The following is a 24,213-nucleotide window of genomic DNA, read 5'->3' on the forward strand; positions in this document are numbered from 1 at the left end:
AGAGAAATGAAAACTTATGTTTACACAACATGAATTCCTATAGCAGCTTCCTGCATAATAAAAACCTGGAAACAATCTAGATAACCTTCATCATGTGAATGGTTCAACAAATTGTGGGACATCCATACCATGGAATACTACTGGGTAATAAAAGGGAACAAAGTATCGGTGCATGGAACCACTTGAGTGAATCTCTAGGGAATTATGCTAATTGGAAGAAAGCCAATGCCAAAGGTTACACACTGGATGACTCCACTCCTACAACATTCTTGAAAAGACAAAATTACAGAAATGGAAAACAGATTACCATTTACCAAGGGTTAGGGACAGTCAAGGAGCAAGGAAGATGGTGGATGTGGCTGTAAAAGGACAACACAGTGGTCCTCGGGATAACAGAACAGTTCTATACATAGTCTCCATCACTGTCAATATCCTGGTTGCAACACTGTGCCACAGTTTTGGAAGATATTGTAATTGGAGGAATAACACAGGTCCACAGTTTGTATTATTTCTTATAACTGCATATGAATCTACAATTATCTTGAAATAAGAAGCTGAATTTAAAAAAAGATAGGCAGGAGTTCAAATTTGGACCATGGGCTATAATTTGTCAACTTCTGATTTAAGGAGAAATCCAGTTCATCAAATATGACTGGGTAACTCTACATAGGAACTGATTTTTAAGTTCACAGAACAAAAAATAGCATTATCTGGCTGCCAAGCTGTGTTTAGAAACCAATCTAAATGTACTGGCAAAGATCAAAAACCCATAGGAGGGTTTATGCTTCCTGGTGAAAGAGGAAGGCATCTGCCTATCTAAATCTTACTCCCGACTCCCACAATATGCAACATAAGCTACTTTATATCCAATCTCAACCACTTGCCATTCTGATCAAAACTCCTTAGGTTGGCTTTCAAAGCACTGTATAACTTACCATCATTTTGTCTTCCTTTGGCCAGATGTAAAGGAGAGGAATCCATGAACACTTATGAATATACCATTACCATGATTATTAAATATAGCCATATCACAATAGTTTAAAAAGTTGGCTTCACTCTGTGTTAATGAACTGTGACACACACATACAATGGAACAGTATGCAGCCATTGAAGAGAACATACACACTTGTAAACTAGAATTAAAGAACTTCCTCAACTTGATAAATAACACTGGTATGGTTTGAATGTGTCAATCCAAAATTCAGATGATTGAGAATTAATTTCAACGTGATGACAGGTCAGAGGGGCCTTTAAGAGGTGATCAGATCCTGAAGGCTCCTCCCTCATCTATGGGATTAAGGGCTTTGCAAAGAAGGCTTCACATAGTATTGCTTGCTCTTCTACTTTCCTACCATATGAAGACACAGCATTCCTGCCTTCCAGAGGAACCATTTTGGAAGCAGAGAGTAGCCCTCACCAAATAACTGAACTTGCTGGCACCCTGATAGTGAACTTCCCAGCCCCAAAAACTATAAAAAAAAAAAACAACAAATCTCTATTCTTTCTAAATTACCTAGTCTGTGGTCTCCTGTTATGACAGTACAGACTGAGACAAGCATCTGTAAAAAACCTACACCATGGGGTCAACGCCGTGGTGCAGCAGGTTAACACCCTGACCTGAAGCACCGGCATCCCATATGGGCACCGGTTAGAGACCCGGCTGCTCCACTTCTGATCCAGCTCTCTGCTGTGGCCTGGGAAAGCAGCAGAAGATGGCTCAAGTCCTTGGGCCCCTGCACCCACGTGGGAGACCCGGAAGAAGCTCCTGGCTTCTGGCTCCTGGCTCTGGATCAGCACAGCTCTGGCCATTGCAGCCAGTTGGGGAGTGAACCATCGGATGGAAGACTCTCTCTCTCTCTCTCTCTCTCTCTGTAACTCTGACTTTCAAATAAATAAATAAATCTTTTAAAAAATCTGCATTATGCTGAAAGTTGAGAAATTGCATGATTTCCCACTAATATCAGGAACAAGGCAAGGAGGTCCACTGTTACTACTCCTTTTCAACAACATACTGGAAGGCCTACCTAACGTGATAAGAAAAGGAATAAAAGGTATACAGATTATGAAGGAATAAATAAAACTGTCTTCATTCATAAATAAAAATGTCTTCATTGTCTATTTAGAAAATGCCAAGGAATTAACAAAAAAATTTTTCTGGGTGGGGGTAGTGGTAGGGGGCCAGCATTGTGGCACTGTCAGTTAAGCAGCTGCCTGTGATGCCCGCATCCATTTGGGCACTGGTTCCAGTCCTAGCTTCTCCACTTTCAATCCAGTTCTCTGCTAATGCACATGGCAAAGTAGCAAAAGACAGCCAAGTGTCTGGACCCCTGCAGTTCACATGGGAGACCCAGACAGAGTTCTAGGTTCCAAGCTTTGGCTTGGCCCAGTCCCAGACATTTAGGCATCTGGAGAGAGAACCAGTGAATAGAAGATCTCTCTTTCTCTGTGAACTCTTCCTTTTGAATAAATAAATCCTTTTTTAAAAATTCCTGGAACTAAGCATTTAAAGTAAAGTGACAGATTCCAAGGATAATAAACAAAAGTCGACTTCTGCTTTCTTATAGACCAGCAATGAACAATTGGAATTTAAAATAAAAAATACAGTGCCTTTTATATTAGCATCAAAAATAATATGTTTTGGCATAAAACAAAATATACATAACATTTATATGAACAAAACCATAAAACTCTGATGAAGGAAATCAAAAAGTATCTAAATGGACAGATACTCTATGTTCATGGACAAAAAGATTCAATACTGTTAAGATGTCAGTTCTTCCCAACTTGATCTATAGGTTCAGCACAATCTCACAACTCCAATTAAAATCACAGCAAGTTATTTTGTGAATGTTCTAAAGTTTATATGAAAAGAAAAAGAAATAGAAAACTATCAAAATATTGAAGGAGAAGAATAAAGTCAGAGGACTGACACTACCTGACTGCTACAACTGGCGAAAGAACAGACAAATAGATCAATGAGTCAGAACAGAGAGTTCAGAAATAGACCCACATAGTCAACTGATTTTTTTTTAATTTTTTTATTTGACAGGTAGAATTATAGACAGTGAGAGAGAGGGAGAGAGACAGAGAGAAAGGTCATCCTTCCTTTAGTTTACCCCCTCCAAATGGCCGCTACGGCCGGCATGCTGCACAGATCCGAAGGCAGGAGCCAGGTGCTTTTCCTGGTCTCCCATGCAGGTGCAGGGCCCAAGCACCTGGGCCATCCTCCACTGCCCTCCTGGTCCACAGCAGAGAGCTGGACTGGAAGAGGAGCAACCAGGACTAGAACCTGGCACCCATATGGGATGCCGTCGCTGCAGGTGGAGTATTAACTAAGTGAGCCACAGCGCCGGCCTCCAAATAATCTTTGAGAAAGAAGAAAAAGTAATACAGTAGAGAAAAGATAATCATTTGATCAAATGGTGCTGGAATAACCGGGAAACCATATGTACAATAAAGAAAAAAAAGAGGGAAAAAAAGAAAAGAAAGAAAGGAATCTAGACACTGACTTTACATCTTTCACAAAAGTCAATTCAAGAGAGCAGGCATTTGGTCTGGAAATTAAGACACCAGTTAAGACACTCACACCCCATGTCAGAGTGAGTTAGATTCCCAGCTCTGGCTCCTGACTCTGGCTTCCTGTTAACATGATGCTAGGGGGCAGCAGTAATGAATGGCTCAGGTAACTGGGTTCCTGCCATGCATGTGGGAGACCTGGATTGAGTTCTGGGCTCCCAGCTATTGCGACCATTTGAAGACTAAACCAATGGACGGTGAATTCAATCTCTCTCTCTCTCCCTCCCTCTCTCTCTCTCTCTCTCTCTCTCCTTACACACACACACACACACACACACACACTTCTGTGCTCTCCTCCGGCTCTCTCCCTCTTTCCTACCTCTGAAATAAGGAGAAAAAAACTTTAAATTGACTCAAAATGGATCACAGAGCTAAATGGGAATCAGAAAACTATAAAACTCCCAGAATATAATACAGGACAAAAGGCAGGTGGCCTTGGGCTTGCCAATGACCTTTTAGTTACACCAAAGGCATGACTCAATGAAGGAAATAATTTATAAGTTGATTTCATTTAAATTAAAATCTCTGCAAATAATAATCTCAACGTGATAAGACAAGCTACAGACTGGAGATAAAGTGCTTGTAAAAGGCACATCTGATAAAGACTATATCTAAAACGTACAAAGAATTCTTGAAAATTAACAATAAGAAAATAACCCAATTGAAAAATGAGCCAAAAAAATAATAAACCTCTAAACAGACATGTCACCAAAGACGCTATCAAGCCAGGAAAGGGCATCCATAGTTAATATAAACAATTCACTCTTACTATTATACAGTCAGTGGGTTTTGAAAATGTGTAATGACACATGTCCACCATTATGATATTATATAGGATTGGTTCACTGTCCTAACAATCCTCTGTGCTTCACCTATTTGTCCATTCCCCTCCCAAAAACCTCAATCACCAAATGTTTTATTGTCTCCACAGTTTCTCCTTTTTCATAATGTCATATATTTGGAAGTATACATTATATAGCCTTTTCAGCTTGGTTTATTTCACTTAGCAATATGATTTAAGAAATATATATACATACATAGGAACTCTTTGTGCTTGCCACTCAATTGTTCTACAAACGTAAAACTGCTCAAAAATTAAAGTCTGTTAATTTAAAAATAAAAGAACTTATTTTTTAATTATTATTTTATTTGAAAGTCAGAGTTATACAGAGAGAGGAGAGGCTGAAAAAGAGAGAGAGAGAGAGGTCTTCTATCCGATGGTTCACTCTCCAATTGGCCGCAACGACCAGCGCTGTGCTGATCTGAAGCCAGGAGCCAGGAGCTTCTCCTGGGTTCCCCACACAGGTGCAGGGGGCCAAGGACTTGGGCCATCTTCTACTGCTTTCCCAGGCCATAGCAGAGAGCTGTATTGGAAGTGCAGCAGCTGGGTCTCGAACTGGTGCCCATATGGAATGAGGGCACTTCAGGCCAGGGCGTTAACCCACTGCACCACAGCACCAGCCCCCAAAATAAAAGAGCTTATTAAAGATACACCAGAGGTAGCCGGTGCCACGGCTCACTAGGCTAATCCTCCACCTACGGTGCCGGTCCTCCAGGTTCTAGTCCCGGTTGAGGCACCGGGTTCTGTCCCGGTTGCTCCTCTTCTAATCCAGCTCTCTGCTGTGGCCCTGGAAGGCAGTGGAGGATGGCCCAAGTGCTTGGGCCCTGCACCCACATGGGAGACCAGGAGGAAGCACCTGGCTCCTGGCTTCGGATCAGCGCAGCACGCCAGCCGTAACGGCCATTTGGGGGGTGAGTGAACCAACAGAAGGAAGACCTTTTTGTCTATAACTCTGCCTGTCCAAAAAAAAAAAAAAAATACACCAAAGGTGGCATGTAGCAGAGAGGCAGAAGCAGAAAAAGAGGTCTTCCATCCACTAGTTTACATCCCAAATGGCTGCAATGGCCAGAGCAGGCTGATCCAAAGCCAACAGCTTCTTCTGGGTCTCCCACACAGGGGCAGGGGCCCAAGGATATTTATTCCTTCACAACCTCATCCGGCCCCTTCTCTACAGCTTTTGACCGATTTAATAATGTGCCTACATCAAAGAAGGATGTACTTTTCTCTGAAGGGAGAACTTCCACTTTGATTATGGCTTTGTCTAGATAATGAAGGAGTTTGTGGGGAAAAAAAAAGGCTTCAATAGGCTCCGCAGCTCGTGGCAAGAACCTCGGGTGATCACTGACATCATAAATAAGAGTGTCAATTGTTAAATCAACATCAGGAGTCACCATGTACTTACTCACCATGTAGGACCTCTGTCCTTAATGAGTTGTACTATTGGAATTAACTGCAAAACTTGTTCTCAAACAGTACTTTATACATTGTGTGTATGTGGGTGCAAACTGTTGAAATCTTTACTGAGTATAGAGTTGGTCTTCTATATAAAAAGTTAATTAAAAATAAATCTTAATGAAGAATGGGATGGGAGAAGGAGTAGGAGGTGGGACGGGAGAGGGGGTGGGAGAATGGGTATGGGGGGGAAGAACCATTATATTCCTAAAGTTGTACCTATGAAATTTGCGTTCATTAAATAAAAGCTTTATTAAAAAAAAAAAAAAAAAAAAAAAAGACTGTGCCTGGGTTGGGGCCGGCACTGTGGCATAACGGGTAAGGCCACCACCTGCAGTGCCAGCATCCCATATGGGTGCTGGTTCGAGTCCCAGCTGTTCAACTTCTGATCCAGCTCTCTGCTACGGCCTGGGAAAGCAGCAGAAGATGGTCTAAATCCTTGGGCCCCTGCACCTGCGTGGAAGACCTGGAGGAAGCTCCTGGCTCCTGCCTTTGGATCAGCCCAGCTCTGGCCATTGTTGTGACCATTTAGGAGTAAACCAGCAGATGGAAGACCCCTCCGTCTCTCTCCCTCCTTCTCCCTCCCTCTCTTTCCCTCTCCCTTTCTCTAATTCTGCCTTTCAAATAAAATAAAATTTAAAAATATATATATGTACCACAGGTGAGCATCTGGCCTAGCAGATAAGACACCAGTTAGGTGCCCTGCGTCCTGTATCAGGTGCCTGGGTTTAACATCCACCACTAGCTCCAAATTCTAGCCTCCTGCTAATGCAGCCCCTGGGAGGCAGTTGTGATGACTTCAATAATAGGGTTCCTGCCTCCTACAAGGGAGACCTGAACTAAGTTCCCAACTCCTGGCTTTGGCCCCCAGCTGTGGTAGTCATTGGGGAAAGAACCAGTTGGATGGGGCTCAATTTCTCTCTCTCTCTTCTCTCTCTCTCAAATAAAAATTTGCAATACATAGGAGATATTATCATGTTCCTTTAAGTGAGAAAGGCAAGATATACAGAATATAATCTGACCCATTTTTATAACATACCAACAATAAATATTTGGTGGGGTATCTGATTTGATTTGGTGATTATAAAGAAAGGTTGTGCAGAAAGTGTTTTTGGTTTTCAACACTGGTTACTTGGGAAGATGGCAAAAGACCACAAAAATGATTCACAACCTAAAGATTACAATTTAAGCAAAAATATAAACAAAATCAAAAATTCCATAATAACGGCCAGGAAGCAAGGAGGAGACACCGCAGCACAGACTGGGTAGCTCCCATGCACTGGGGCAGTGGAAGAGAAGATTGCCAGGGCCCCTGGAAGGAGACACGAGTCTGCCAGCACTGCCGCTCAGTTGCTCCCTAATTAGCTCAGTACAACTGTACAGGTAAGCTTGTTTGGAATCATGCCGGTTTTGTTCACCAGCCATCCCACAAATTCCAGAGAAAATATATACTCGTGACACGTTTGGCTCTTTAGTGACTCTCCTTATTCTGGAAAGAAATCATGAAAGAGATTTTAATGAACCAAAATATTTAAGTATTGTGGTACAGTGGGTAATGCGATGCTGACAATATATGGGCAAAATATGGACACTGGTTCATGTCCAGCTGTTCTACTTCCAATTCAGCTCCCTGCTAATGTGCCTGGGAGAATCAGAAGATGGCTCAAGTGCTTGGGCTCCAGCCTCCACCTGGAAGACCTGGATGAAGCTCTTGGCTTTAGCCTTCCTCAGCCCTAGCTGTTGTGGTCACTTGGGGAGTGCACCAGCAGATGGAATATCGATCTCTCAATCTCTCTCTTTCTCCCCCTCTCTGTAACTCTTTCAAATAAATAAATATTTAGAAAAAAATAGACTTAATCCCATACTTAATATTAAAAGAAATCCATTGGTTCATCTCTTACACCCAGAAATTCAGGTTTAAATGTATATAGGTAATTCCTTAAACCAAATATGTGCTTCTCCAAAACTACTGCTTTTTATTCTCCAAAACAGCTGTATAATCTTACTCATCCAACGCCTAACCTTCACCAGAAAATAATCATTCCCTTTTATTTCACATATTGAAATAAACCCACAGAGCTTCCTAGAATGAGCAAAACACTAAAGAAGCAATAAATTTTATTTTAATTATCTTTAAGATTTATTATTTATTATTATTTATTATTAAATTTATTTATTACACAGAGAGAGGAGAGGCAGAGAGAGACAGGAGAGGCAGAGAGAGAGAGAGGTCCTCCATCCACTGATTTACTCCCCAGTTGGCCTCAATGGCCAGAGCTGAGCCAATCCGAAGGCAGGAGCCAGGAGTTTCTTCTGAGTCTCCCATACCGCTGCAGGGGCCCAAGGACTTGGGTCATCTTCTACTGCTTTCCCAGTCCACAGCATAGAGCAGGATCGGAAGCGGAGCAGCTGGGACTCGAACTGGTGCCCATATGGGAAGCTGGCACTGCAGGTGGTGGCCTTACCTGCTATACCACAGCACCGGCCCCGATTTTTAATTTTCTTTAACATTTAAGTTTCCTGCAGTGGACTCCTCAGAGCTCTTACATTCAGAAGCTGGCAGGTGTGTGAAGCAGTTTCCCAGCAGAGTGCATGGGGTTGTCAGGGACAGCCCCTGCCGGAGCTCCTTTCGCTAACGGCCTGCCTCAGCCCTCAGTCAGGCACCAGGACAGCGTGCAGTTCTCCATGCCCATGCACTCATCCCAGTGTGCAAGGAATGCTGCACGGTGAGCCCAAAATGCCAGGGATCAGAAGTTCCAGCAGAGGCACGCAGCTAGCTGATGCAGCTCTTTCTGAATTGGTTCTTAGGAAAAGGGGATGCAGGCTTTCAGCAATGCAGTGGTTTCTCCAGGCTCTATTTGACAGCTGGCTGCTCCATTCTGCAAACTCTAACCAGGCTTCTTTTTCATCTGCTAACGGCACACTCAAGGTTTTTTTTACTTCTGGTTTCATGTTCTCCAGCTGGAAAACTATGAATTTCCTCAAAGTGTTTCATTTCCATGACTCTACCCTTTTGGAGACAGGCTATTAAAATGTCAAAAATTTTCAGTAAATCAAAGGACAATTTGGGACCTCATCTGAACAATGCTTTTTAATTTTTTCACATTTGAATATTTGATCTAAGGCAACTATAACTTACCTAACAGTAAACTATAATTTTTTGTTAAAAATCAAGAGTAAAATATGAAACATTTACAAAGAAAAATTCAACACTAATATTATTACTTTGCCATGGTAACATTTTCAAAAGAATTCATTTATATACATGCTCTAGGAAGACATTCAATGTTCTCAAATTTTATTCATCATTTTTTAATGTAATGATAATATATTCATTGAAACATATTGTTACTCTGCATTTCTTCTAGTTTCACTCTTACCAATCTTTGCTGTATTATAATGCAAATTTAATATACTTATTCAACAAGCTAGTGGATCAGAAATTCTATATCTTGCTGAGAAACACCATGGATACACTCAAACGAAATGATACAAAAGTCCTACAGAAATACAAGGAACCACATCTTTCTTATGTGGGATAATAACCCCAGGTTACCTTTCAAAAATGGCCCAGTCTACAGAAGAGGTTCCAGTTGGCACAGATGATACGGAAGTCTCCGGTCAAGGCAAACATCAGGCATTTGGCCATGAGTCAAAGGAGTCAAGTATCTCACCAAACAGAGCATTTTGATAGGACATCCAGGAGGAAGCTGGCAGTTGGAATCTGAGAGTTCTGGTCATGTCAGTAGAGTACTATAATCAGGAGTACAGAAAACACAATGGATGGAAAAAAAAAAAAAAAAAAAAAAGACTGATCGGGGCCAGAGTTGTGGCATAAGCAGGTAAAGCCACCATCTGCAAATGCAGCATCCCATGTGGGTGCTGGTTGGAGTCCCAGCTGCTCCACTTCCAATCTAACTCCCTGCTAATGCCCTGGGAAAAGCTGTGGAAGATGACACAAGTGTTTGGGTCCCTGCCACCCACACATTGGAGACCTGGATGAAGCTCCTGGTTCCTGGCTTCAGCCTGGCCTAGCTCCGGCCATTGCGGCCATTCAGGAAGTGAACCAGCAGATGGACAATGTCTTTAATTCTGGCTTTCAAACAAATGAATAATAAATAAACAAACTGATCACTGAGCATCAAATCTAAGAAGGGTAGTCTACCTTCATCTCTCAAAGAGACACTGGAACAAAAACACAAAGCACAGCCCCCAAGCCCTAGCTCCACCTCCAACTCCAAGACAAAGCTATGTCAAAACAGATCCAGGGCCTGCGCCGCGGCTCAATAGGCTAATCCTCCACCTTGTGGTGCCGGCACACCGGGTTCTAGTCCCGGCGCCGGATTCTGTCCCAGTTCCCCTCTTCCAGGCCAGCTCTCTGCTGTGGCCAGGGAGTGCAGTGGAGGATGGCCCAAATGCTTGGGCCCTGCACCCCATGGGAGACCAGGAGAAGCACCTGGCTCCTGCCTTCGGATCAGCGCGGTGCGCTGGCCACAGCACGCCGGCCGCGGCAGCCATTGGAGGGTGAACCAATGGCAAAGGAAGACCTTTCTCTCTGTCTCTCTCTCTCTCACTGTCCACTCTGTCCAAAAAAAAAAAAAAAAAAAAAAAAAAAAAAAAAAAAAATCCAAGAAGCAGCATGGGAAATGGAAAGAAGCCGAGTTTAGCCTTGAAAGACCCACGACGGTTTAGACAGGCTGTGTCTTAGCCTATTTTGGCTGCTATTCCAAAACACCATAATGTGAGTGGCTTATAACCAATAGGAATTTATTTCTCATTTTTTTGGAGGCAGAATGTCTAAGATCCAAGGGCCAGCAGATTCAGCACCTGGTGAGAGCCTACTTCTTGGTTCACAGATGGTCATTGCCATGTGACAGAAGGGACTGACCAGGTCTCAGGGGTCTCCTTTATCACGTAGGCGCCACCTTCATGACTCAATCCCTTCAAAAGTCTCCTACCTCCTAACATCATCACCACAGAGGTTAGGATTTCAACATCCAAACTTGGGGATATAGGGCATAAACCTTCAGTGGGAAGAAGACATTACAATCGAGGGTGAGCCTCAAGGGTGGAAACAGAGATCTAGAACACTGATGTCAGCAGCAATTTATACAAAGTTCTTAATGCTAGGATGAAGGGTGCCATCAGACAAATCACAGAGAGTCACTGTTATTTGCTAAGCACTAACAGAATGAAATTCCGGTCTTAAGCAGATGTCTGTTAGTGACACTGTACATACAGATTGGGCAGGGCAGAGTGAAGGCATGGAGACCAGAGACCTATGAAACCAAGGAACAAGCAAAACTTACTGGGAAAGGGGCATATTAAATACAAAGGCAAGAATCAAAATGACTGCGACTAAGGATTTTGGCATTTGATAGCACTGTGGTGCCACTGATACAAATGAGGAAACTGAAATATGAGAATGCAGCCAGTCTTTTGAAGGTGAAATGTCATGCTGGGTTTTAGAACTGAGTTTAGGATGACAGCAAGATAGACACATCCTGTAACTATTGGAGAATGTAAGATTTCCAAGATTTCCTCTCACGAGATAAGATGAGATTTCAGGAGTCATCTACAGACAAGAGTGGTTGGAACCATGAAAGCAGCTGCCATCCCTAAGAAGTAGAAAGATGATTGCAGTAAAATGAGGCAGGGAAAAGGCTGATGCCAGCAAATGGGAAAGACAGGTCATTGCTATGGTTTAAAAGTGGTTTGGGGGACCAGCACCCTGCAGAACTCCCTCTCATCCCCACTTCCCCACCAGAGGGTTCAGAGGCCAAAACTTCTGGATTAGCTAAGCCAGGCAGCTTTTCTCCACCCTACCACAGATGCCTAGCAAGTCTCTTATCAGAAATTTAAAGATGGGGAGGTTTCTACCCTTCATCCTAGCCAGAAGTTTGTCACTGGTTGAAGTTTGAAGCAATCAGCACAGATCCATCCCTACTACCGGAACAATTGAGAGTACATACTCCATGGACAAAAAGGCCAGCTGTGTTAGCTTCTCTATGCTCATGGGTCACATGACAGACACACAGAAAGATCACATTTTAGTCTTTTTAGTATGGCATTAACCATACTCTGCCTAGTATCCATAATCAAGACTGCGCATCTGGTATTGGCTGTGGCCTTTATGAAGAGCTGTAGATCAGAAGATAATCAAAGGAGCAAACACAGTGCTCTCTTCAAGAGGTGAAACATGGCTCCTTCCTGAGGAGCTCACCATCATATAGAGAGATGAGATGCTGATTTGATAATTTAGCAACACTACAGTTAAGTAGCAATACGTGATACAACAGAAAGGAGTCTGAGAGTAGTACTAATCATTTGTCCAACAGAAAAGAAAGGAATCACTTATTGTGGCACAATGGGTTAAACTGCTGCTTGCTCTACCGGCATCCTATATTAGACCAACAGTTTGAGTTCCAGCTGCTCCACTTCTGATCCAGCTCCCTACTAATGCACCAGGGAAAGTAGTGGAAGATGGCTAAGTGCTTGGGCCCCTGCCACCCACATGGGAGACCCAGAAGTTCTGGGCTCCTGGCTTCAGCCTGGTCTGGCCCTGGCTGTTGTTGCCATTTGAAGATCAAATCAATGGGTGGAAGATCTGTGTGTACTGTTAAAATAAATAAGCATTTTTAAAAAGTGAAAAAAAAGGAGGGGGGATCTCTTAGGTTAGAGAGAAAAGGGATAGGTTTATGGGAGAAACAAAATTCAAGCAAGGCAAGTTTTAAGGAAGGAGTAGGATAAGAATATATAAAAAGCACATTACTTTACCTAAGCAGGCCTTTCACATACATATAACGAATGAATAAATAAAAGTCTACCAAGTGCAATCTATGTAGATAGATCATGAGACATAACACTGAAACACATTAGGTAAAAGGTGAGGTTCTACAGCAGCACAGAGGGAAAAGGGCTGAGGAGAGGGGTAAGGATCAGGTGGCGGGAGGTATGGAACACCTTCATTCCAGGGGCTGCAGGGAAACACTGAAGGTTCTGGAACAGGGAATAAAACATTAAAGAGCTTTGGGAATGATGTAAAGAGGAGACATAACAGTTCTGTGTCCTACAATTTAGAAATTAATCACTCACTGGGGAAAATTTTTCTAAAAAGAAAATTGTTTCCTATCATTTTCTTTTAAAACTCTATGTACATCACTCACCATAAAAGAAATACACATAATGTCTTCTACACAATAGTGGAAGGAATTTGTCCCTAAAGATCTTTTCTTTGTATAAATGATGCCACCACAATTGATGCTTCAGTAAAAATGAATATTTATGAAATGTAAAATGACTTAGATTAACTTATTCCAATTTCACCCTCTAAATTTAGATTTTTAAATCATGCCAAAATGTAGCTTTTGATTACAAAAGCAAGTTGTAAAAAAAAAAAAAAAAATAAGAGCTTGACAAGAAAGAGAGCAAAAGTAAAAAATAAAACTTGAAATAGGATGACAAAAGATGACAGAAAGGTGGTCAATTAGACTAAAAACAGCAAAGAGATCGTCTTCAAAGTGGTGTTATTTCATTCAATAATGCAGTCACACTCCACGAGCTAAAGTTACAAAAGAGCATAAAGTAAAACGTCTATGTCTCCCATCCCACAGCCTTCTCCCCTCTATTTCTTAGCTGTCCTTTTAAAGTTCCTTTGCACACACACATATTATTAGTATTTCACCAAAAAAAGCATACCAAGTATACTATTCTGCTGCTGCCTCTTTTACTGTACACTGTATCCTGGCAATATCTCCCTATCCATTCATATATATGCTCCACAGGCTTTCTGACAGCTGCATATTCCATTGTGGGATCAACCATAATTTATTTAACTAGCCCCTATTGACGGGTATTTGGGCTGCTTCCAATCTTTTGCTATTGCAAACAAAGCCACAGTGAATAACCTGGTCCAGTCATCAGTTGGCATGTGTGCAAGTATATTCGTAAGACAAATTCCCAGAAATCAGAATCCTGGGTCAAATGGTATATGCATTTAAATTTTTGATAGATGTTGCCAAACTGCCTTTCCTAAGAGTGGAGCCAATTCAAACTCTAGCCAACAATGTACAAGAGCACCTTTTTCCTTCAGAATTGACAGAGAGTATCAACGGTCTGGTATTTTGCCAACCTGAAAAATGAAAAATGGTATTTGCATCCTCCTTGTTATGAGTGAGGTTGAACATTTTTTCATATAGTTAAGAGCTGATTGTAGCTCCTGTTCTGTAAACTGTTCATAACCTTTGCCTATTTTTCTAATGGATGTTGTTTTTCCTGCTAATTTCTACAGGTTTCTTACATATTAGGAATGTTAGCCATTCACCTACAATGTGTATTGCAAATTTACCTTTTACTTTGTCTTCTGACTTTGCTTATGATAATTTTTGCCACACAGAGACTTTTGCTTTGATGTAATCTAATCCATCAACCTTTTACACTGATTGTCAGATCTTGGTTAGAAAAAATCATGATTCTAAAAGGAAATAACACTTTCCCATACTTAAATTGGTTCATTTTTTATATTTAACTAAATGGAAAAAGTGTGTCATAGTTAAGACCAGTAGCTCAACTGCCTTCGTTCACATCCCATCTCCAGTACTGATTAGCTACAGGACCTTGCAGAAGTCCTAACCTCTCTGTCCTCAACTTCCACTTCCATAATTGGGGATCATAATAATCACTACTTCATTGGGTGAGGACTACTGTGTAAGTAAATGTAAAGCCCTACAGTGCAGGACACTCAGGAGATCAGATACAAGTATCTGTTTGGAATTTATTCGGGTTTAAACTGTCATATATGTTTTCACATTTTTTTTTCCGATATGGCTAACCAGTTGTTCTAACATCATTCCTGAATATTCTATCCATTCTCCCACTGATTTGAAACATCACCTTTATCACATGCTACATTCTCTTATGTATTTAAGAACTTAGAATCTTTTTTCCTATTTTGTACATTTCTAACTTCTTATCTTGCCTGACCATGTTGGCTAGTATCTACAATCCAATATAAAATAATAACTAGTCACTCAAAGTAGGTCTAAAAATGTTATCATCCAATTTAGCTAGCCTGGGAGAAATTAAACATTAAACAACTTGAAGGTATGAGCCTCAACTTCTTGCAAAGTATAAATATACTAAGTCACATTTAATAAAATGGTGGAAGTTTCCTTAAGACTACAAAATGGTAGGCTTTAAAAAAAAAAAGAAAGAAAGAAAAGAAAAGAAAAGAAAAGAAAAGAAAAGAAAAGAAAAGAAAAGAAAAGAAAAGAAAAGAGACCAAAGCAAAACACTCGAAGTATTTGGTAACTGAGTACCCTATACTTAAGTACTCGGTAGAGACCACACCCTTATCTTGATTCAGAGCTGGAACCCCTAATGTTTCCTTATTAAGCCTGAAGTTGGCCTTTGGGCTGCAATAACTATCATTTTACCATATTCCTACTGTTGAGTGTCATTATCAAGAACAGTTGTTAAATGTGGCCAAATGACTTCTTAGTATATCTGCAGAGATGTCTTTTTTCTCCTTAGATCAATTTAATGATGAATTATATTACTAGATTTCTTAATACTGACCCATCCTTGAATTCTGTGACTAAATCCCACTGCTAAATTCTATTTACTCATATTTATTTAGCAGCTTACCTCAATATTCATAGATGCAATTGCATAGTTTTCTTTTTTGTGCAATTGTTATCAGATTTGGCTTCAAAAGTATACCTACTTCTTAAAAAGAATTTGCATGGTTTCTTCAGTTTAAATAGTGCTGAAATTGGGGCCGGCACTGTGGTGTAACTGGGAAAGTCTCTGACTCACCCGGCTGCTCTACTTCTGATCCCGCTCCCTGCAAATGAGCCTGAGAAAGCAGTAGATGGCCCAATCACTTGGGCCCCGACCCACAGGGAAGACCCCAAAGAAGCTCCTGGCTTTGGATAGGCTCAGCACCGACTGTTGCAGCCATTTGGGGAGTGAACTAGCAGATAGAAGACCAACCTCTCTGTGTCTCTGCCTCTCTGTAGCTCTCTCAAATAAATAACCAAATCTTTAAAAAAAAAAAAAAAAAACTGCTAAAATTACCTGCTTTTCAAATATTTGGCAGACGTGTTCCATGAAATGTATGCAACATAGTGCTTTGGGAGGAGGTGACTGACAATTTCATTACTTCTGTGAAAAATTGAGCTGCTTACATTTTCTACCTTTTCTGGGTTCCATTTGTGTTGATTATATTTTGCTAAAAATAATCAATTCAATTTTTCAAATGTAATTTCAAAGAATGGAGTGAGTAAACAGTCTTGAAGTTTTCTGTTTCCATGACTCCCCCTCAGTTCCTAGTTTGTGTACTTGTACTTTCTTCCTTTTTTCTTGAATAAACTAGCTAATAGCTTATGCATTTTTATAGTTGCAGTTAAATTGCTTTTCAAAGAGCCACCTTTTGGATTAATACATTATTCTACTATTTTTCCTATTTTTTTTTTTTTAAGATTTATTTACTTATTTGAGAGGCAGAGTTACAGACAGAGAAAGGTCTTCCATTCACTGGTTCACTCCCCAAATGGCCGCCAAGGCCAGAGCTCAGCCCATCTGAAGCAGCAGCCAGGAGCTTCTTCCATGTCTCCCAGGTGAGTGCAAGGGCTCATGTACTTGGGCTATCTCCCACTGCTTTCCCAGTGCAGAGAGCTGGATCAGCAGTGGAACAACCAGGACTTGAACTGGCACCATATAGGATGCCAGTGCCGCAGGTGGAGGCTTAGCCTACTATACCACAGCACTGGGCCCCTCTATGCATACTTAAAATTATCAAAGAGAACACCTTCAGCAAGGGTTTTACACATTTCCCTCTCCCATCAAAAAGCAACACCACAAAAAAAAAAAAAAAAAAAAAAAAGAATGCTATCAAAAAATGCCAAGCCAAGAAAGCACACACCAAGTCAGAACCATCAAGTTAAATATCTCCAAATCCCAAACAGCTGTTCAAGAAAACAGGTTAGAGGTCAGCACTGTGGCATAACAGGTTAAGCAGCTCTTACATCTCTGGCATCCAAGTGCTGATTTGAGTTCTGGCTCCTCTGCTTCCAAACTAGCTCCTTGCTAATGTGCCTTGGAGGGCGGCAAAGCTACTTTGGCCCCTGCTACCCACATCCAGATTGAGTTCCTGGCTCTTGGCTTCAGCCTAGCCCAATCCAGCCCTGACTATTTCAGCCACTTGGAGAGTGAACCAGCTAATGGAAGACTCCAATCTCTCTTTGTATCTCCTCTGTCACTCTGCTTTTCAAGTAAAATACTTCTTAAAAAAGAAAAATAAAACAGATTGGCAACTTTTCTAATGCGAAAAAGAAAAAAAAGAGAAAGAGAAAGAGAGAGAGAGAGGAAACAAGAAAGCCAAAGAGCTCAAAAGAAAACTGGGCTTCTACAATAAGTAATTCACTGGAAATAAGATCAGTTCTGGCTGTAACAAACTCACATTTTAACATGGGAGGCACTCTGAGGTTTTAATTACAAGCCTTTCACTTCTATGCCTGTCTCTAACAATTCAGTTCAGTAAGCATGAATTTCTCTTCTCTCTCAGTCCCAAAGTTCTGAGTATTGTTTCATGGCCACCAACTGACACAAGCAAGACCACCTACACCTCCATAATGCCAGGCACATTGCTGCACAACCCACCAGCCAGTCAGTGCTGTCTAAAAGCCACCCTTGCTGGAAAAAAGCATGCTGCAAATGAGACGACACAGTGCAGGTTCAGCTCTAACAAATCACCAAAGTAGGCATATTCATACTCTGATCCATTTTAGGTAGCCTGGGAGAAATTTAAAGCATGAAGATTTGAATCTTCCCATTTTACAAAGTGGGAATCTCCTACAAGGCCACAGATTATAAAAAGGAAGAAGGACTGAAGCCAAGGGGATAACCCTTAATAGCAAACGTATTTGGTAACAGTGCACACCTGGCCCTAGGCTGCGTGAAAGGCACTGAACAGGCAGGCCTGTCATGTAAAAGGGGATGCCTTTGTCCCATATTGCTAGAGAGTAGGGTACAAACAAGAGGCACAGATAGAAGTAATACAGAGAAGTGAAGAGCTGGTAAATAGGATGGAAGTTGAAGTAGAGATTAATTCAACTTTCAAAATAATATTTCAAGTTTACAGTCATCAAAAACCACTAAATACATAACACTGCCCGTTTCTGGAGTCAATCAGAACTTCCAGCTATCTGTCAAGGCAAAAGCACTCCTTAGAGGTTGTAAAGACCACAATCTAAAATGTAAATATTTGGAGGGAATGTCACAACAGCTGAACAACAAGGGTACTTACATTGTAGGGCTCTATAAAAAGCAGCAAAGCCTCAAAGGGAACCAGGTCCTGAGGTTTTGCAATTACAGTTATATGGATATGAAAAAGAAATTATTTTCTTGTTTCTGTAATGTATGATAACCTTTTACTACAAGTATCACTGGGAAACTCACTGGTAAGATTTTGCTTAAAATAAAACAGAACAAAATTCAGGTCCACCTTTCGGGCTGGCACCGCGGCTCAATAGGCTAATCCTCCACCTAGCGGCGCCGGCACTCCGGGTTCTAGTCCCAGTCAGGGCGCCAGATTCTGTCCCGGTTGCCCCTCTTCCAGGCCAGCTCTCTGCTGTGGCCCAGGAAGGCAGTGAAGGATGGCCCAAGTGCTTGGGCCCTGCACCCCATGGGAGACCAGGAGAAGCACCTAGCTCCTGCCTTTGGATCAGCGCGGTGCGCCGGCCGCAGCGTGCCAGCCATGGCGGCCACTGGAGGGTGAACCAACGGCAAAAGGAAGACCTTTCTCTCTCTCTCATATCCACTCTGCCTGTCAAAAAAAAAAAAAAAAAAAAATTTCAGGTCCACCTTTATCTTCAATTGGTTTGGAAACGTGATCAAGAGTTTTTAGAGGAACCAGCATTGTGCCATGGGGTAACGCCACCACCGCATATGGACACCAGCTCATGTCCCAGCTGCTCCACTTCCAATCCAGCTAATACCCTGTGAAAAGCAGCAGAAGATGGCCCAAGAGCTTAGGTCCCTCCACCCATGTAGGAGACCCAAATTAAGCTCCTGGCTCTGGCTTGGCTCAGCCCTCTCCATTGTGGCCATCTAGGGAGTAAACCAGAGGATGGAAGCTCTCTCTCTCTAACTTTGACTTTCAAATATAAATAAATAAATCTTAAAAACAAAGAATTTTTAATTTGTTTAGAATCTGTAAGGGCATAATAGAGAAATCAGTGTATGAAGAGGAAGAATAGTCCAAGCTGAGGAAGTTAGCATTTAGAAAGCAAAGCTGGGGCCGGTGCTGTGGCATAGTAGGTTAAACCTCCACCTACAGAGCCAGCATCTCAAAAGGGCACTGGTTTGAATCCCAACTTCTCCACTTCCAATCCAGCTCTCTGCTAATGGTCTGGGAAAGCAGTGGAAGATGGCCCACTGTCTGGGCCCCTGCACTCGTGTGGGAGACCCAGAAGAAGCTCCTGATTTTGGATCTGCCCAGCTCCAGCTATTTCGGCCATTTGGGGAGTGAACCAGCAAATGGAAGACCTCTCTCTCTGTGTCTCTCTCTCTCCCTCTCTCTCCCTCTCTCTCTAACTCTGCCTCTCAAATAAATAATTAAAAAAAAAAAAAGGCACTGTCTTGAGATGTCCATTAATGAATACCGGCTTGTAAAAGAGAAATTTTTTTTTTAAAGATTTTATTTTTACTTATTTGAAAAACAGATAGAGGTCTTCCATCCACTGGTTAACTCCCAATGGCAGCATCAGCCAGAGCTGTGCCAATCTGAAGCCAGGAGCCAGGAGCTTCTTCCAGGTCTCCCACGCGGGTGCAGAGGTCCAAGGACGTGGGCCATCTTCCACTGCTTTCCCAGGCCATAGCAGAGAGCAGGATCGGAAGTGGAGCAGCCAGGACTAGAACCAGTGCCCAAATGAGATGCCGGCACTTCAAGCCAGGTCTTTAACCTGCTGTACCACAGCACCAGCATCAAAGAGAATATATTTTTAAGATAAAAGTTTAGATCATCTGGTTATATAATTTATATTCTTTAAAAAAAAATATGAATTTGGCCAGCGCCACGGCTCACTTGGCTAATCCTCCACCTGTGGTGCCGGCATCCCATATGGGCGCCGGGTTCTAGTCCCGGTTGCTCCTGTTCCAGTTCAGCTCTCTGCTGTGGCCCGGGAAGGCAGTGGAGGATGGCCCAAGTGCTTGGGCCCTGCACCCGCCTGGGAGACCAGGAGGAAGCAACAGGCTCCTGGCTTCGGATCGGCGCAGCGCACTGGCCGTAGTGGCCACTTGGGGGGTGAACCAATGGAAAGGAAGACCTTTCTCTCTGTCTCTCTCACTGTCTAAATCTGCCTGTCAAAAAGAAATATGAATTTTTTTTTCAAAACTTAATCTCTGAATTTGAGTTAAAACAGGAGTAGAAGTTGTGGCGCAAAGGGTTAAGTTGGAGAATAAGATGCCCACATCCTATATAAAGAGTGCCTGTTCCAATCCTGGCTACTCAGCTTCCAATCTAACTTCCTACTTGCACATCCTGGGAAGTAGCAAATGATGGCTCAAGTGCTCAGAACCCTATCATCCACATGTGAGACCCAGATGGAGTTCTGACTCCTGGCTCAGCCTGGCCAACCCTGGCTACTGTGGGTATTTGAAAAGTAAACCAGCAGGTGGAAGAACTCCTTTTCTGTTTGTGTCTCTGTGTGTTACTCCAGTAGATGAAAATAAAAAAGTAATCATCCTTTAATTAAATAAATAAAATAAACTTCTAGGGCTGAAGATGAGTTGGAGGTGATGATGGGAAAAACAACAGAGTGTATGAGACTGGTCACACTGTTTCCAATGTGCCTCAAACCCAAAACGCATTTACCTTTTCTAATCGCATACTAAGCATTCTATGATGCGGCAAACCCTCAATATGACCTCCTCCTATACTCAAAAAGTCTTTAAGGAAAAGAAAACAAGAATTCCTAGGAAACTTTTTAATGCAGGATTTCTTTGACACTGAGCCAACTGTAGGATTCAACACCACTTAATGTGCCTAACACTCTAAGGCAGTGGTTTAGAGACTACAGCATGCATTAGAGTCACCTGTTGGGCTTCATTCCCAGAGCCTCTGATATTGCAGTCCAGGTGAGGGGCCCCGCCCCCTCCAGGTAATGCTGATGCTGCTGTTGGGGGGGTGGGGGCACACTTTGAGAAGCAAGTGCACCAAAGCATTGTAAGTGTTTGGGGGCCATAGCTGTTTCATAATATTTCACACAGCTTGGAATACTTGCATATATAAAACAAAATAATTTGGGGATGGAACCCAAATCCAAATACAACTCACTTATGTTTCACATACACCGTCTACACACAGCCTGAAGATGACGTCATACAATACTTGTAGTACACCTGAGTTTTGATTACCACCTGTCACTTGAGGTCAGGTGTCAAATTTTCAGCCTGTGGTATCAAATGCGTGCTCCCGGTTTCGGATTTTGGAGCATTCCGGATTTCGGATTAGGGGCACTCAACCCGTGCTATTCAAAGCAGGGGCCTCCTACTGGTGGACCTGTGCTGTCTGTCACAAAAACTGGGAGCAAGCTTTCTCAAGACGTTTTAGCCCTTTAACATCACCGCCGGACTCGGCGTGGGACCGACTTTGCAGTCTTTCCACTGTACCGTGTCAGCTGGAAATCTGAAAAGTTTGCGAGGCACCACTCTACACCTCCACCCGACTGATCACTCTGGAAGCTTCTGCCAGCTGCGGTCAGCGGGGCTGGGGAAGGGGATGCACGCTCCCTGGGACGCCACACGCACCGTCACTGCGGGGGTCTAGGGTCTCCACCTTCCGGAAGCCGAAAAGAAAGGGGAGCGGGGAGGAAGGGCAGGAATCCCGTCGGCCCCCGCCTGCCAACTTCACTCCCGTGAGTCAGAGAGACACACTCATCCCTTCGGCGTTCCGTTCCGTGCGAGGGACGGAGACGCAAAGCCGGCCGGAGCCCGAGCCGCAGAGCCCCTCCACTGCGCCTGCGCACACCCCACACCCACGACCCGCCCTCGGCCGGCCGGCGGCAGCTTTCCCCGCGGGCGGAGGGACCCGAGGCCGCCGGCCGCCGGTACGCGTGCGCAGTGGCCAAGCCTCGGTGCACCCCGTTCCTACCCGCCACGGGGGTCGCCTCCTTCCGGCCCGGCAAGGCCTCCTGAGGGCTGACGATCTTCAAGGCGGAGTCGCCCATCCTCGGAACGGAAACAAGGCTGTGAAGGAGCTGGCGCGCCGTCCTCGTGGCCGAGAGCATAGGCGGGCGCCAGCTGAGGGGCGGCCCGGTGCAGTGGAGCCCGCCGCTTGCGGAGGCGACTGCTGGAGCCGGGCGGCGGGCGGGCGCTCCGGAACCCAGGTTACCCGAGGCCGGTGCCCGAGGGCGTGCTCCTTCCCGGAGGAGGGCGCCTGGCCCGGTGTCTGCCGCGGGCCAAAGTTCCCGGGCGGAGAACGAGTGCGCGAATCGCCGCGCGAAGTACGTGAAGCAGCAGAGGCCAAAAAGTCACCCCTAGCCCGGTGGTGCGGTTTGTGGTTAAGAGTTCGCTCCCGTTCCGCCCCCTCCCCAGCAGCTCTGCGGAGGGCCCGGTGAAACGACAGCCGACCTGCCTAAGGCACGGCTGCTTCCATTAGAGGCAGGTTCGAGACAGACCGTGGGGTGGATGCCGGTGCACCCCGAGTGAGAAACCCCAAGCGCGGAATAAAGATGTATTCGCCACACCTGTGATACACATTTACAACGATTCCCTTTTAAAGTCCATTACACAGTGGGGGCAAACAGGAGCAAGGCACGATACCACCGCTAGGGCGGTTCGGGTGAATTTCACGGGGCTGTGGGGTCATTCTTGCTTCTCCAGTCATGGGAAGTGACACAGGTTTGTGTGACAGATAAGCAGCAGGAATGGAAGGTGGATGGAGCCAGGTGAGTGACCTCACTGTGGGATTTCGGCTTTACACAGATGTGCCAGAATGGGCGGTGAGTGCGTGACAGGAAGGGACTGCAGATTAGTGCCCACAGAGGGGAGGAGGCGTGGGCCCAGCCTCCGCATGGGGTCGGTTACCCCTTGGTTTTAATGTGGCCTGGACTGAAACATAAGAAGCACAGGAGGATTAGCCCTACTGTATAGGATGTTGCCAGACTCATAACACTAAACAGATTAAGCCTTTATTTTGTAATGGAGATTTCCCCCAGGCCAAATCTGTGTCAGTTTCTCCTCTACCCTAGTAGGTTATGTAGGCCTTCCCGGAAAACACCCTAAGGTAGGTATCCTTCCAGGCTTGTGAGGGCCTGGTCACTGTTATGCATTTGAAAAAACAAAATCTTTCTAGCAATGGAAATATTTTGTTTTCTAAATTACTGCCTTTTGATACATACTGGTTGGCTTTTTCTGTGTTTTGTAGTTGTACTCTACAACTAAGTACTGAAGAACTTCTAGCATTAAAAGGTAGCACTTAAAGTAGAAGAGCACAACAGACCTACAGTATGTAGACGTGTAATCTGTGAGGACGTGCACATACTCCTGCTTGCACACCCATTGAAAAAAGTGTTTGCAGTTTTGTTCAGAGTAGTGGAATCACTCAAGTTTTCCTTAATTTTTTAAATGTTATATGTTCATTGTTAAAATGTTCTCATGTTCCATCGGCTATGTTTTTTATAATCATTAGGAAAAAAATTTAAATAATTTATTTCCAAACATCTTTCCCTAAAACAGGAGTTTCCTATCACATTTACCAAAATAGTTGCAAGAGAAGTGGCATTGAGTACTTTTGGTTTTTTGAGAAGAGGATTAAGTATTTCTGCCTTAGTTCTCAACACTAGCACTTCCTTTTCTTCAGCTGCTCCACCTCATTTCTTCCTGGATGCTCCAACTGAGGCTCTCTGAGGCTGTGGGGAGGAGAGGCTCATCTTCCACAGCTGGCACACACTGCTTTGATTTTTTTGCAGTTTTGCTGTGGTTTTCCTGCAAATTCTAGCACTGTATTTTTCTTTAAGATGCAGTCTAAGCATTCCCTTTAGTATGACCAAAAGACCCAAAATACAGCAATATAGACAAAATAGAGCTTTATTTCTCTAACATGTAACAGTACAGAGACAGGTGGTTCCCTGCTGAGCAGGACTGAGCTTGGCTTCCGAAAGATCTAATACAGAATCAGCAAACCTTAAGTATAGAGTGTTAGGTACTGAGATTAATTTACAAAAACCTTGTCTTACATTAGCAAAAGTTCCTTTTCCATTTCAGGAATTACCCTGCCTTATACTTTGAACACAAAAATACTTAATGCTGGCCGGCGCTGCGGCTCAATAGGCTAATCCTCC

General features: G+C 43.4%; 1 protein-coding gene across 2 annotated transcripts in view; it reads right to left on the reverse strand.

Moving 5' to 3' along the window:
- The window catches only part of MSRA (methionine sulfoxide reductase A), a 409,106-nt gene extending 386,578 nt beyond the window's left edge, over positions 1–22,528 (reverse strand). The window contains exon 1 of one of the 2 annotated variants that reach the window (XM_002709444.6): positions 22,023–22,528. In XM_002709444.6, the coding sequence (XP_002709490.3) occupies positions 22,023–22,158 (136 nt within the window). In that variant the 5' untranslated portion in view covers positions 22,159–22,528. Of the gene's footprint in view, positions 1–21,679; positions 21,881–22,022 lie in introns of those variants that run through there. The other variant, XM_070068216.2, reaches the window with a different exon arrangement.
- Between the last annotated feature and the right edge of the window lie 1,685 nt (positions 22,529–24,213).

The sequence above is a fragment of the Oryctolagus cuniculus genome, chromosome 2, assembly GCF_051225735.1.
Source record: "Oryctolagus cuniculus isolate XC-2025 breed Fujian yellow rabbit chromosome 2, ASM5122573v1, whole genome shotgun sequence".
NCBI lineage: Eukaryota > Metazoa > Chordata > Mammalia > Lagomorpha > Leporidae > Oryctolagus > Oryctolagus cuniculus.